Source organism: Strix aluco, chromosome 2, assembly GCF_031877795.1.
Source record: "Strix aluco isolate bStrAlu1 chromosome 2, bStrAlu1.hap1, whole genome shotgun sequence".
NCBI classification, from domain to species: Eukaryota; Metazoa; Chordata; class Aves; order Strigiformes; family Strigidae; genus Strix; species Strix aluco.
Window position 1 is genome coordinate 51,402,492 of NC_133932.1, and position 15,443 is coordinate 51,417,934.

A 15,443-nucleotide genomic window follows, 5' to 3' on the forward strand; every position below is an offset into this window, starting at 1 on the left:
AGGTAATGCTGCATAAAGACTCATTTCACAGTGTTTATGTCATTATATACTCCTTATTTCAAATTATAAATGCTTGAAGTTATTATTTAAAAAATATGGCTTCCTCAGTTGTGAAAATGGAGATTTTTTTGCAAGGACCAAAATCATGCTGTGTTATTGTACAAAAATCCCCCAAACAACAGAAAAAACCCCCTCCCACATAGGCAACAATTGGAGGCAATTCTTGCAAAATATCGATTTTGTTTATCATTACTCAAGATGAAAAACTGGATGATAGCATCTTCAGCATTATTTACAGTGGTTCAGTGGCTAATTGGAAGATTAATGATCATTTACTTTCCATTTCCAGTTGCTCCTTTCTCTTACCCCATCTTTTTATTCATGAGTAGAAGGTCTCAGATTCCCACAGGTAGTATTTTATTGTATCCTCCTAATAAAGTTGCACCAGTTGAATTAATTTGTTTTAAATTGACATAGATTAATATTTTCAAATCTGTGTGGATTTCTGTTTAGTTGAAAATAACTTGATTTCTAACTGACTTACAGGAAACTAAAATGGATATTGTTTAGATCAAAATACTGTCTATATATCTTTATGTGGGTATTTAACAAAAAATGTGTTTAAAATTATGCTTATGGTTGATAACTCATTAAACTTTTGCCATTGCAAAGAAAAGCTGGTTCCTATTGTACTGTACTAATTTGCTTCATCCTTAAAGAAGCGGGTTCTGCTTCTCCTCGAACCCCTTGAATGTCACTGTCTTCACCAAAGGGTTGACAGAACGGAATGCAAGTCTTCACCTCAGCCACCTCCATCAGTGCCCAAGTGTGTTTTCCCAGACCCCCAGTGAAAATGGGTTACACTGATATCATATAGTGTCATGCTGAGGATGAGGATGTCTTCCCTTCTCCCTCCTCTGCTTGAGGGCACTGAGTAGCACCTGAGTAGCATCTAAAGCTGCACCAGCTACTTCTTTCTGCCAACAGATTGGATAAGATACTTTTTTAAAAGGTTTTTATGTCTATGGTAGTGATAGATAATATTGGAAACTCCTGTTGTGGCGGAAGTGTTTTGGGGCTGTACAGGGGATTGAAAGTCTTTAATAAGAAGACTAGTTGTACCGAGGGAATCCAGCCTCACCAGCCACAAGACAGAGACTGGGAGAACGATCCCCCCGCATTCCAGGAGGAGATAGTCAGTGACCTACTGCATCACATAGACATACACAAGTCTATGGGACCAGATGGGATACACCCGAGGGTGCTGAAGGAGCTGGCTGGGGTGCTCGCCAAGCCACTTTCCATCATTTACCAGCAGTCCTGGCTGACCGGGGAGGTCCCGACAGATTGGAAATTGGCCAATGTGACGCCCATCTATAAGAAGGGTCAGAAGGATGATCTGGGAAATTACAGGCCTGTCAGCTTGACTTTGGTACCCAGGAAGCTGATGGAGCGGCTCATCCTGAGTACCATCACACAACACATGCGGGACAACCAGATGATCAGGCCCAGTCAGCATGGGTTTATGAAAGGCAGGTCCTGCTTGACAAACCTGATCTCCTTCTACGACAGGGCGACCTGCTTACTGGATGAGGGAAAGGCTGTAGATGTTGTCTACCTTGACTCACTAAGGCCTTTGACACCATTTCCCACAGCATTCTCCTGGCGAAACTGGCTGCTCGAGGCTTGGATGATCACACGCTTTGCTGGGTAAAAAACTGTCTGGATGGCCGGGCCCAAAGAGTGGTGGTGAATGGAGTTAAATCTGGTTGGTGGCCGGTCACGAGTGGTGTCCCCCAGGGCTCGGTTTTGTGGCCACTCTTGTTTAACATCTTTATTGATGATCTAGATGAGGGGATCGAGTGCACCCTCAGTAAGTTTGCAGATGACACCAAGTTGGGTGGGAGTGTGGGTCTGCTTGAGGGTAGGGAGGCTCTGCAGAGAGATCTGGACAGGCTGGAGCGATGGGCTGAGGCCAACTGTAGGAGTTTCAATAAGGCCAAATGCCGGGTGCTGCACTTGGGCCACAACAACCCCCAGCAGCGCTACAGGCTTGGGGAGGAGTGGCTGGAGAGCTGCCAGTCAGAGAGGGACCTGGGGGTGTTGATTGACAGCCGGCTGAACATGAGCCAGCAGTGTGCGCAGGTGGCCAAGAAGGCCAATGGCATCCTGGCTTGCATCAGAAATAGCGTGGCCAGCAGGGACAGGGAAGTGATCTTACCCCTGCACTCGGCACTGGTGAGGCTGCACCTTGATGACTGTGTTCAGTTTTGGGCCCCTCACTACAAAAAGGACATTGAATTACTCGAGCGTGTCCAGAGAAGGACAATGAAGCTGGTGAAGGGTCTGGAGGACATGTCGTACGAGGAGTGGCTGAGGGAACTGGGGTTGTTTAGTCTGGAGAGGAGGAGGCTGAGGGGAGACCTCATCGCCCTCTACAGCTGTCTGAAAGGAGGTTGCAGAGAGCTGGGGATGAGTCTCTTTAACCAAGTAATAAGCGATAGGACAAGAGGTAATGGCCTCAAGTTGTGCCAGGGAAGGTTTAGACTAGATATTAGGATGCATTTCTTTACAGAACGGGTTGTTAGGCGTTGGAATGGGCTGCCCAGGGAGGTGGTGGAGTCCCCATCCCTGGAGGTGTTTAAGAGTAGGGTCGACATAGCGCTTAGGGAAATGGTGTAGTTGGGAACTGTCAGTGCTAGGTTAATGGTTGGACTAGGTGATCTTCAAGGTCTTTTCCAACCTAGATGATTCTGTGATTCTGTGAAACAACAGTAAGTGTGAGTTTTGAGATGCTGGGCTTGTCACCAGACAGATATCATTGGAGGCTGTATGTTCAGAACTCGCAGTTCCTTCCTATTTGTTCTAAATAGTTAGAAATTAATTATAATAAGATCAAACATTCATCACAATAGATAAAATGCTTGTTGTTAAACTAGAGGTTTCCATAACTACACGGACACTGATACCCATGAGACATTAATTAACAGACTTAAATTAAAAGTATATTTGAAACTAACAAGAGATGCATTTTCATCATTGTTTACGTTCACATTTAATGTGTGATTGATAGCTTTTTGCTTGTCATTTTCCTAGTTGATTAGCTATAACTAATTACAGTTGTCCCAAAATACAACTGTTACTAATTGTCTTATTAAATGCAGATATCTGAATTGCAATTATGTTCCACCCTTAGACTTTCATGGGATGCCAGACAATTAACCTGTAGCATCAGAGTAAGGTCATTTAGCATGTCATTCAGCAGTTCTGAGCCTGCTTTCATTTGGAATTAGTCTGCCATCGTGCTGCTATGTACCTTGTGGCCTCATCCTGCTGAGAAGTCAGTTTTTTGGCAACATGGAGTTTGCATGGAGTTAAACTCACAACTAAGTCTTTGACTGAGACATGCTGTAATACCACTGAGCTTATTCTTTGACTTTTAATTAACATTGCCATATATTACGTGATCAAATCCTATAAGAAACTCATTTGAAATTATAAAAGCGCATACTGAATTTTTACAAATCTGTTGCTCCTTTTGGGCAGGGTCGGTGGGGTTTTGTTGTTGTTGTTATTGTGAGATAAAGTGGCTCAACCCATTTCCAAGAACAGGATAAACTCTGGGGATTGAGCTGGACTTTCCTTACAGTAACTTATTTTGACAGCTGTAGAGTTGAAAGGGGAATATTTAATAGTGGCAAGGGGATGGTCTGTGCCACAAGTACAGAACTGTATAATACTGCAGGAAAACAGCTGGGAGTGAATGCTGGGGTTCACATCCCTCAGTTACTTTTCTGTGAAATGCTGTGGTGAGGTGTTTTTCCTGATCTTTTTTCGACAGGTGGTTCACAAGGACTTCTATGATTACTGCTTGTTCGGTTAGTTCATGTGGTAGGAGGCTTTTTTGTGGCAACAAGGATGCAAATACCCCTGACTCTTTATAGTGTCATGTCAGTTTTATGTGATTGCTTTCTCTGTCCCTCAGTTTCTTACTTAGAAGATGATGTTAAAAAAAACCAAAACCCAAAAACCAACCCAACAAAAAAACCCTAACCACAGAAACAAATGAAAAAAAATCCCAAAGCACATTTTGACATTGTAAAATAAAGAATTCTGAAGCTGAAAAGATCCCCTAATACAAGGTACTTGTGCAGTTTTTAATTCTTCACTTCTGCACCAGAGTCTAACAGCTTCCAGATGTGCTGTAGCAGAAACCCAAGGGCTGGTTGATGTCTCATGGGTATGGCGCTCTCTGAATGCACTCCCAGAATAAGCCATCAAGTGGCACTGTAAGCATCATCTTCTGTTGAGGTCTTGTTTCCAAAATTTCTTTTCCCATTGGCAGTGAGTAGCATTTGTTTATTTTGCTTCTTGGGAATATATGTTTTTAATTTCCTTTCACCATACAATTGCTTTTGTCCTTCAAGCTCAAGATGTTCCATTAGAATTTATAAAATAAGGGATTTTTTTCCTTTGCTTTCTGTGTTCTAGTTTTCAGCAAGCAAAAGAAAATTTGTTGACCTTGGGCTTCTCTCCTTCCTGTTGCCTGCCTCTGGCATTGCTGTTATTCCTGGGACTGTGTTTTAATTAGACAGCCCAGAAAGACTCTGTTGTGATCCAGGGAGACTTTCTTCCACCTGAAATCTTTCCTGAGTCAAAGCCTCCCTTGTTTGCCCTAGCTGAGCTGCAAGTAGTCTGTCAGCCTAACAGGCAAAGCTACAGGTTGTAGAAAAGCTTGTGGAACAGGCGGATACAGGAATTTATTGGAAATACACACTTTAGGGCAATGATTCCAAAGAGCTAAACATTTTAATCATTTAACAACTCTAGCCTATTAATTATATAGCAGAGCGTAAGCCAGCAGCTGTGGCAGTCCTACATATTCTGGCAAGCAGCTGCTGGTAGTTGGCCTCAGCATTTCCTGCTCTTTTTGGGTGTCCCATCCTGGAGTTACTGGGATGGCCATGCAGTTCCCTCAAGGGAAGGTACTTCTAGCAACAAGGTTTGTTGCGCTGCAGGTCAGGCTGATGCTCCCTCTGACCCTTCTTTCTTTAAAGGGGAATCTTGAAGATTGTATTAGCCGTGAAGGAAAATCTAAAGAACATGAAAAATAACATTTCCTCACTTTTGGTATATCATTATCTTGTAGTCCTAGTGACCTACTGAAGTGATTTTGTTTTCTTTGGTTGCTGTACAGTTACAGAATAAAACTGCATTCCCTGTCTTAAATAGAACTATTATGTTTGCCTGAAGGCTTGAACTGCTGTCATATTATTTTCTTTTTTCTTTTTTTTGTACTTTAAACATGGAAATAGGCTGATTTCAATAAATTTTTGTTGATTTCTAAGCAGCTTAATGTCTTAGCATCTGTATACCCTTTTGAAAACTTCTTGTTTGTGTGTCTGAATGTCTCACCCATATAATTCTCTGTTTATTTTCCTGTCTGTCCACTTCCATGGTATTGATTTTGAGCACTTCATTATTATTTCTTACTTATATTATTATTTGTAAGTAAAATTTACTACAGCATCTTTCTAGTCTGAGTTGTTATTGTGTGCTAGGATCTCACAGTTTGATGAAACACTCACTTTCTAACAAAGTAAATCAGTATATTTTGAATTATTTTCATCTATATTTGGTTTATAGTTGCCAAAAACCTCATTCACATCAAAAGAGGCTCTACTGATCAAGTAGTTCAATTAAAAACAAAATACAGGTATTCTTTCTACATTGATAATATTAAAAAACCCCAAAGCCCAATGATATTGCAAGAATGTTTGAATGTTGCGTAATTATTATATATATTAAATTTCCCTTTAAAACCCAAAGGCAAGGCTTTTTAATGGGATGCATTTCTTAAGAGATGATGCACCATTGTCTGGTGATATTGTTGTTCATATCTCATCCAATCACATCCAGGTGTTGGACTGCATATAGCTGTCTGCTATTGCATCTGTCCCTGCCCCATGCATGGCATTGACTGAGTTGCAGTTGGGTGCATGTGTTAATACCTCCCTAAACATATGAAGTGGAGTAATGAAGTATCTTCAGTCACTTTTCTGTATGTTGTTGCTCTTCAAATGTGGTGTGACAGCAGTACTGGCAGCCTAAGGGCTTGGCAAGATGAGAATGTGCCATGCCTCTCCGAAAGGCAGTGAACAGGTATAACACACTGAAAATACATCTTAAAAATACCTCTAGCTGTAGCCACTTATATTTGGCAGATTGGAAACATGATTCTTCTAACTTAAAAACAAAAACTTCATTTTCAGGCTGAACTTACAATTGGTGTGTTGGATATTATGAATAGTAGAACTTTTTTTCTGGCATAGGGACACAGACTGCTGAATGAAATCCTCCCCATTTTAGATTGTTCGGTTCAGCACATGAATGCTGAGCATAAATCAGGACCTAGATGTATAAATCCTGAAAGCACTTTGTTATAATAATGTACTATGAGAATTTTACTGAGTGCTTGTATCTCCAGATGGATTACCCCCATAAATAATGGATTTTCATTTGTAAGGTTTTATTGGCTGGGAGTTATTGCAACGTTTCAAACCATATGGTAATGGATAGCCCCAATTTGGGATAGCTAAATCCTGGGGGTATTTTAGTGTCTTAGTTTATTGTATGGATTAATTTCTAGCTGGTGTGTTTTGAGACTTAAAGGTATGTAGCGTGTAGCAATAGTGTTTAAAAATACTTAAAGGTGTTGATGCTTTTAATGAAAATTTCCTAATAAATCTTCGGGAGGCCCAGTTTGACCTGAACCTCTGATGTGTTGCTAACATGATTCTGCATTTTCTTGTGGAAAAAAATCTGGGTTTTGCTTTAGATTTCTCTGAATTTGTAAAATTATTGAATGACATGGTATTTTCCGTTAATTAGTTCTTGCATCAGCTGAAGTCTTGCAATAAGCTAATGAATGCTGTGAGTGTATTCACATTCAGTTTAGATTTACCTGTCTAAAGATCTTTGAATATTTGTATTTCTATACATGTATATAGAGATCCATACATAAATATGCCACATAAAGAGTGCTAATGTCAACTTGTAAGAAAACTGTGAAGTAAGCAGGAGAAAGTTACTTGAGGGAAAGATGGAAATGAGTGATACTGGTCACCTTATTTCTGTCAAGTAATCTGAGCATCTTGCAAAGCAGGGATCTTGGGAACTGTGTAATTCCCCTGTGGTTAATCTTCTGGTCAATCATCTAATGCAGTTATGGTTTAATGTTTAGCTCTAATCAATAGAGTCACCTGGGAATGCTGCATTAGAAATATTGAAGTATTTTATAGCTCAAAGATTCTTGGCCATGTTGTATATTTTCTGTATAATTATAGATCATATATAGGTATTTAGAGATATAATTTGTAGAGTCTACTAAGCGTGTGTCATGCAGTTTCAGTTTTCTATATGGTTTTTAATTTGTGTGGAGAGAAGAAAAGGAAATACTACCTTTTAGAGACTTTGATACTATAATGTGAAAAACCTGCACTGAAGTGATTGAGTGATTTGTATGTATTCTATCCTCTGAAGTAGCAACAAGATAATAGCCATTGTTCCCAGAATTGTTCTTGACTTCACTAATACTACTGATGCATTGGGTGGGAGAGGGTAAGTTTTGTCATGGGCAGATACTAAGATTAAATGAAAGTAGCTCTGCTGGTCTGAACTGCTTTCAAATTAAAACAAAAAATCAACCCAGAGGGAGAAGAAATGTGCTAAAAGGGTTGAAGATGGAGAGAAAGCACAGGAAACACTTCTGAAGTAACGACAGTTTTCTTTGTAGTAAAATTGTACATGTAGCTAAGTTGAAAAAAAATCCACCATTCCTCTATAGTTTGAGGAAATATTTGCTTGTGTTATTAAGAGATTTGTTTTCTAAGAACTTGAGATTTTAATGGATAAGTGATATGAAACAGACTTCTATAATAATTAACTAGTACCATTTAAGATGTGGGGTTGTTTTTTAACAGTAAATGTGAACACCCTCAACTTGTAAAGTTAGCTTTCTATTTTCCTAATTTTTGTTGGGGGGCAGGAAGGAGATGGGTCAAACATTACTGGAGACTGATGTGTCACTGACTGACACTGTCCTCCTCTGACATTTTTTTGGTGAGTAGTGTCTGACAGATGAAAAATATTTATCTATTAAGCATGTGTTTAGCTGATGCATATAAGAAGTAATTTCTTGCTGTCCCATTACAACCTAAAGGCATCTGGTTTCTAGTGCTGTCATTTCACTGCCTGACACTGCTGTTCAATCCTGAATGGGTTATAAAGGAGGGAGTTGGTAATTTTTAAGTACTATTTTCTCTTGAGATTGGGCTAGGAAGTATCTCTCCTCCTTCTGACCATATCATTATTATGTATTTCAGTAGCTCTTTGTAAATCTAGAGTCAAATATGCATTAGTACCATTCTTTGTTCTCTGTAGATTTCTTACCTTTAATGATGTTGCAACATTCTTAATTTTTAAAACAGCGAATTTCTCATTTTGATGGGGAAGGCAGAAATACCCACATGATTTATATTAAGATACCTAGTTTAGACTCTCTGAATAGCCCTTTGCAGGCATACTCTTTTGCCATTGATTACTTAGGGAATTTAAACTCTTATAGTCTGCAAATCACATCCATTAAGAAGATGGTCATGAATAGGAGCAGAGTGTTTTCTGAAAATTTAGTGATTGAACTGATATCCATAAAAATTGAAATGTAGAGACACCATGTGCTCTCTAGTTGTTCTTTTATCGTTTTATTTAATGCTCATCCATGCTTCTGACTGCTGTTAGCACTGCTGACATTTACAGATGGGTCCAAGCACCTTTCTTGTTTTTACTTAAAAAAAAAAAAATGTTCTGGCTTGGAGCCTATGCCATGTGCTCCTTACCTGAAATTAATACAAACTGCTCAAAATCATTACTGTCACTGTTATTGAAAATCAAGTACATAGTGTAACTCTGTAAAGTGTTGCTTATGTTAAAACCCCTTTTTTATTTTTGTCTTGGTGCAGGTGGAAGAGGGCTGGTGGGAAGGTATACTCAATGGAAAGACTGGCATGTTTCCTTCTAACTTCATAAAGGAACTGTCTGATTCTGATGATGTTGGAGTAACACAGGAAGAGCAAGTAAAGCCAAGTAAGGAAAAAATATTATCCATGTTCTGTATATATGTCTGTGTCTTTACCCCCAAACACATTGATAAGGTAGTGCATTCTTACCTCTTGCTTGGAAGTGTTTTTGAATGCCATGTTCATAATTTATGCTGTGAAAGGGTCGGATGATGATGATAAGTGTGTACTTGCAATGCTACCTGAGTTGTAATATTGGCAACGCTCCCTGAGCTGTGTTAAGACTTGCCAAGCTGCAACAGATCAAGAAGAGAGAAGGCAATGATGATTACCAGATTTGTATTTCAAAATGAATTACAAGCGTTTTTCTGTTTTTAGATGTGGAAACTGAGCAAAGTAACCAAACATCTACAAAGTGGCTGTGCTTATTTAAACGAGGGATTAAAGTGCCATGCCTTCTATAATGACTCCAGTAGATTTAAGGATTCATAATTATTGGTGTGGGACATGCGGCACTTTTTCCCTCCAGGTGCTGAGCATGTTACTATCACCTCCGTCACCCACTGCCCCAGCAGCCAAAGGGAAAAAGGCCAGAACTGGGACATGGACTTTGTTCTCTCACTTACAGTGGGCCAGTACTGCTGCAGGTGAAAAGCATGTTTGGTAACTAAGTTTGCAATAGTATAAGCATGGTAGTGGGTTGTCCTATTTATAACATCCCTTGGAGAATAACGTGAACCAAAAATATGCTGTTATATGAAATGGACGCTTGTTGGTCTTCATGTTTTTTCTGTTCTTCAGATATTCTTTTTATTTCTTAATTCAGTGGTCAATTCTGAATCTTTAGTGAAAAGGAAAAAAGTCAATTGTATTTACATATTTCAGGCTAATTCCACAATATTTGCCGAGGTCTTTCTACTTTCAGCAGTGCAGATACTCAGTAATGAGATCTCTGACCAAGCAAAAGTTAAAGGACTTCCAAGATCTTTGTAAGCTTATTTCAGCTGAAATTTACCAAAGCCTTTATAGTTCATTCTGTCAGTAAGAGGTAGAAAGTTATAATACTTTCTCTTTTTTTCCTTTTTTTCTCTCATTTTTTCCATTTAAGGCAAATTTGTCATCTTTATTCCATCCCACAGAAATAAGATCCTAAAAACCTGACTTCTGCACTGATGAAAATTTTTCATACTGTTTTTGTAATGGAGTACCTATTCGTGTATAGTGGTACTGGTGACCTAGTCTTGTTGTCAGTGCTGCTAAAGATATTTACAGGTAATGTTCCTTCAGACTGGAATGAAAATCTTAAGGAAGTTAACAATTTTAGAGTGATGGAAAGGAAAAAAGGGCATTAAGTGAAGTTGCATATTTCAGTGAGATTGCAAACTGCTTTCTATAACCTGTGTATGCTACCGTGAATTTTGTTCATTATAAATACAGTGAGTCTTGGAAGAACAAATTGTGTAGATGTAGTTTCAGCTCTGGATTCTGTAGTGTTTGTTACTCTGTAAATGAACAAGGTAAGTGATACTGTTCAGGATGAAATAACCCAATTTTATCCATATGAATGCATGAATACTGCTTCCTCAGGTAATTTACTGTATAATAAGCATCCTTAAAATGTCTTTTAACAAAAACATACACTGGTGTGTGTAAAAGCAGCCACAAAGCATTAGCTTGTTTCATCAGCATCCATAATGGCACATGCTTAGTTCAAACTCAGTTTTGTGTGCTGGTTCTGACTGTCAGTAGAACCTAAAACATGTGATACTTGTATTGAGAAGATATTGGAAACACAGATATCACTTTTGTCTCTTTAACCAAATTGAAGATAACTATAGTTGAGAGATGGGTTTTCTTCTTTCTGTGTGTAATCTACATCTTTGGAGGTGCTTTGTGGCTAGCTAAGATGATGTGTTATCAGGAGCTATTTTCTAAATAGCAAAGTATCTATAAAACGAAAGAACACTGTAAACCTCCTCGGAGAGAGACAGGGACTCAAGGAATGTTGAGATTCTTATGGGGGTTTTACTGCTTTTTTATTTATTTCTCTTAAAGTAAACTCATCAATTTAAGAACTGCATTTCCCTAGCAGTATTATGGGAAATACTCATCAACTCAGTTCTTTCTGTATGGTTTATATAATTGTTACAGGTGTTGATCTCTAACACATGATGGTTTATAAGGCTCTATTCAGGTACACTGGCTATCTGGATTTGAAAATCTCCGTAATGAGATTGCAAAAATTTCAGCAAGTTTATATGGCTGACTAGGAATGATAATCTCATTTCAAGTATCTGTGCTTAGTCTTAAAACATAGCAAAAAAAACCCCTGAACAAGTAAACCCTGGAAGATTTGGACATCAGGCTAACATTACTGTTGAAATGCTCTGAATAACATCTCAAGGGTACACATTCATGCCTCTAGATCAACTCTTTCCTCTGTGGATGACAAGGTATGGCAGCACTTCAAAGCTGCAATAGCTCCTTTTTGTTTCTCTGGAAACATTGTTTGAATATGTCTGTATCACAGGACTTCGTAAGGCAGAAACCTTGAATATGAAATCTAGGTTATTAAGTTAGCACTCAAGTGCGAGGGGCTGTACTTGCGCATTGAACTAGAACCCTGGGTGGTCACTGAGGTTCCACACAGCTTCTGGAGTGGCCTAGAAAGGCTTGGGGTGTGGCTCTGCAATCTTGAGCAGCAACCTTGAACTCTTCAGCCAAGCTTGTAAAATGGATAAGGTAATACTTGGCAGGTTTACTGTGAGACTTGGGAAAGAAGCATGGCATCTTTGGAGAAGGGGCACTGTGTAAACACAAGAATATTTTTGAGTTAATAGTTAAATTTAATGCTTTGGTGAAACTCAGCTAGCTTGATCTTTTAATCACATTTTACTGACCCTCTCTAAAGAGAGCCTTTATGGAAGGGCAAATGTAATTTTTGGTTAACTCAAAGTGAAAGACATACAGAAGAGAAAAACGATATAACTTGGCTTTTTAGGAATAAGGTTAATAAAAATGCATATTTCTCTATCCTTCGTTATGACCTACACAGGCCCAATGGGGAGAAGGGTGTTGTCTGATTTTACTGGTTTTGTTGTGTCCATGTAAATTTTATGGCAGATCAGAGTAAATGGCCAGAAGGAATTGTCTTAGTTTCTTGTCACGCTCTGCCATAGAGTAACCTCAGAAGTTTCTTCAGCACAAAAAGCCCCTTTTTTGCAAATGTCTGGGACTAGTTTTGGAAGTGCCCAAGTGACTTAACTTCAAAGCGTTGGGAACCTGTGCTTCCCTTCAGATGGTGGGTGCTCAGCAGATTGGAAAGTGAGACTGTTACAAGATCAAAAGGTTTGGGGGGTTGTTTGTTTGTTTTTAAAGTATTTGTCCCAACTGTAAGGTGACTGCCAAATTTTTTGTCTTCAAAGGCACGTTTCAGAATGTAAGTATGGACAGGATCAGGTGGCCTTAGAGTAAACAAGAGTTCCTTGTTCTTTAAAACATCCTCTTAAATTAAAACATCTATTTTCTTTGACTGACTGTTACAGCATAAACAGGAAGTATACATTATGATTTTATTACTGTATTAAATGGATATATGAATTATCATATTACTTTCTAGATTTCTCAGATATGTAGTATTAATTTTAAGAATATTTTCAATACCACTGTTATTACAGTCTGTTGAGAAGCAAAAAGTTTTCATGTAGTCAAATAAATCGTATCTGAGAGAGTCACAATGTTAAGGAGATGATTTCAAAAGCATTTTAGTATGTTCCAGGCATTTAGAGGTGGCCTTTTATACCTTGTTGTCTCTTGTATGTGTCTGTTCAGGAATTGCTAGGCCTGTCAATCAACTATTTTTAGAACCTGTTAGTGATGGCCACTGAGAAGTCATGTCTGCTGGAGTTAGAACTGATGATAGACTGATCAGCTGATAGTTCAGTCAGGCAACCTCCTGTATTTTGAGTTCTTAAAACTTCAGATGTCCATTACTGTCTCTGGCTTTCCTCAATGTCATGAGGCTTAACATAACTTTCTCTTAGCAATTTCTTAATTGTACTTTGACTGTTTTAATAGCATTCTTTTAATGGTATTTTGTAAAAACAAGGTGGAAAGATGGATTTGTGGCTTTTTTGCTTCCTCATTGTGTAAAAATAAGGCAAGGAAAAACTTTTGTTATTAATTAAACTGCAAGAACAAAACAAAAAACCAGCTTTTTACAATACATAAATGAGTATAGGTTTTTATTTTCTGAAAGTCCAACAGAATGATATGCAGGGGAAAAAAAATACACGTTTTAGGTACCAAAATGGGTGTGATGCTATGTTGGGACAATTCACATGTAGTAGCTATTTTGCTATAAAATTTTACTGAAGACATTAATTTTTATGATGGTATACCTAGGTAAGACTGGCAACAAGCTAACACTGGTATATTCTTGGGCTTGCCTGGGTACCTTGGGTTAAAAAAAAAAAACAACACAGAAAACACTTCAGCTGCTCATGCCTTTACCTTCACTTGAATTTCATATCATAAGTGTCAGAGCATGAGTTATCTTGCTATCAAAGAAAAAAAACCCAAGAAATTAATGGTTTTGATAATAAAAATGTTATGTTAAAGATCTAAGATGAGAAGTGGAATTTGTTGGGGGGGGGGGTTGTTATTGTTTTCTTTTTTTAATTTTAGTATTTTGTTTTTGTTAATGTGTGCCAAGTCAAACACATGGTTAAGCTATTGGCTGAAAAACTGGTTTATTGAGATTTTAGTGTCCTATCCCTTCAACTAAGCATTGTTTAAGACCAGTTCCATGTCCAAAATGTTTCTAATAAGTCATCTTGGAAAGATGCAGTATTTCTGATGCTCACAGGATCCTGGCATATTAAAGAAATGTGAGTATTTCATTGCCCTGTTTGGATGTCAGCTGTGTTTGTTCGAGTGCACTACATTTGCATCAAGAGTGTTGAGCCACTGTGAGTACATCATTGGAGTAATAATTTTTTTCAGGCTTCCCCTGTGCTATGTGAGGAGGCTGAATAAGACAGACAAATAATTTCATTTGCAAGTCTTGCAACTTGATGGACAACAGACAAAACCTAAGAAAAATGCATTCTGTTGGACATTGTAAAGAACAGCTTTAGCAAAAACATGAGATTCTTTTATCTGACATACATGCAGTAAGAAGATTTTAACTTCATGTACAATCAGATACTTTTGTTAATATTCTCGTTGTTTTGCTAATGAGGCTTTAAAAATGCTAGTGACTGAAAATACAGATTAAAACTTCTTCCTTTCCCTTCTTTTTACCATCATTCGATCTCTTCACCCCCACCCTGCCCCTTCTCTTTTTTTTCGTCTTTCCTTCTCTTGCCTGCTGTCAGGAAAATCTGCCTTTGAAGGGACAATTCTGTACAGAGTGGCACCGGCAAAGATTGACAGCTACAGACGCTATAACAGTGAGTGTGTTTCAAAATCAACAAGCAATAGCTTTAGTCCTCTGTATTTGTTTGATTTATCTACACTTGTAAAATGTGCCACTGCTACTCACTTATGGCTACTCTACATGCATATATGTCTGTAAGCTAAAGTCAGTTTGCTGCTGATGAACTGCCTAGCCTTAATGCGATGAGAATGCACTCCTTCCTTCTGTGCATGTGTATGTTAATTGTCCATATAAGGTATGTGTGTAAGCCCACAATAAATTGTAAATTACATTGGATGTTTGGGTCTCAACTATGGATTGAAATTAAGCCCATTTAGTCTCATCATTTTTGCCACCTGAAACATGAAGACTGTTGATAATAACCTCAAATCTTTGAATTAAAAGTCCTGCTCTAAAAATAAAAGTTCCCATTGTGATTGCTGAATTCATAAAATATGCTTTGCTTTTCTTAAAGAACATTGTGAGTTTTGGTTTTTGTTTGTTTTTTTTTTTTTTTGTTGTTGTTGGGGTTTTTTTGGGGTTTTTTTTTGCTTTTTTAAAATTTACTGCATGCTCTTCCTTTGGCATTCTGTCTTTGACAGCTATTACTCACAGCATTTTGGCTGATACATTTTTTCTGCCAAAGAGGGTAAAAGATATAAAGCTACTTTAATTTAATGTTCAGGTTTTTGCCTTCTGCATTTTGGAAGCAGGGAACATGCTGCTTTTCATAACGCTTTTACTACCCTGTTAAGACAGGATGTAACCATCAGATGCCAGACAGAGGAAGCAAGGAAGACAGAAATCTGTCCTTCCACCTGCTTCCTCATCGAGAAATCTAGCAGAAAGAGATCCTACTGAGTCACATTCAGTGTGACTAAGTACAAAGTGTTCAGTCCTGTCCTCCGGTGAGCAGGATGTTGTGCTAACTTCGGCATCTGCTTTCG

At 38.3% G+C, this 15,443-nt stretch overlaps 1 protein-coding gene across 5 annotated transcripts in view; it reads left to right on the forward strand.

The window, feature by feature from the left end:
• Nucleotides 1–15,443, forward strand: part of SH3KBP1 (SH3 domain containing kinase binding protein 1) — a 237,431-nt gene that overhangs the window by 122,174 nt on the left and 99,814 nt on the right. For 4 of the 5 annotated variants that reach the window (XM_074814691.1, XM_074814693.1, XM_074814694.1 and 1 more), the window contains 2 exons: nucleotides 9,021–9,144; nucleotides 14,456–14,530. In XM_074814691.1, the coding sequence (XP_074670792.1) occupies nucleotides 9,021–9,144; nucleotides 14,456–14,530 (199 nt within the window). The remainder of the gene's footprint in view (nucleotides 1–9,020; nucleotides 9,145–14,455; nucleotides 14,531–15,443) is intronic. The other variant, XM_074814692.1, reaches the window with a different exon arrangement.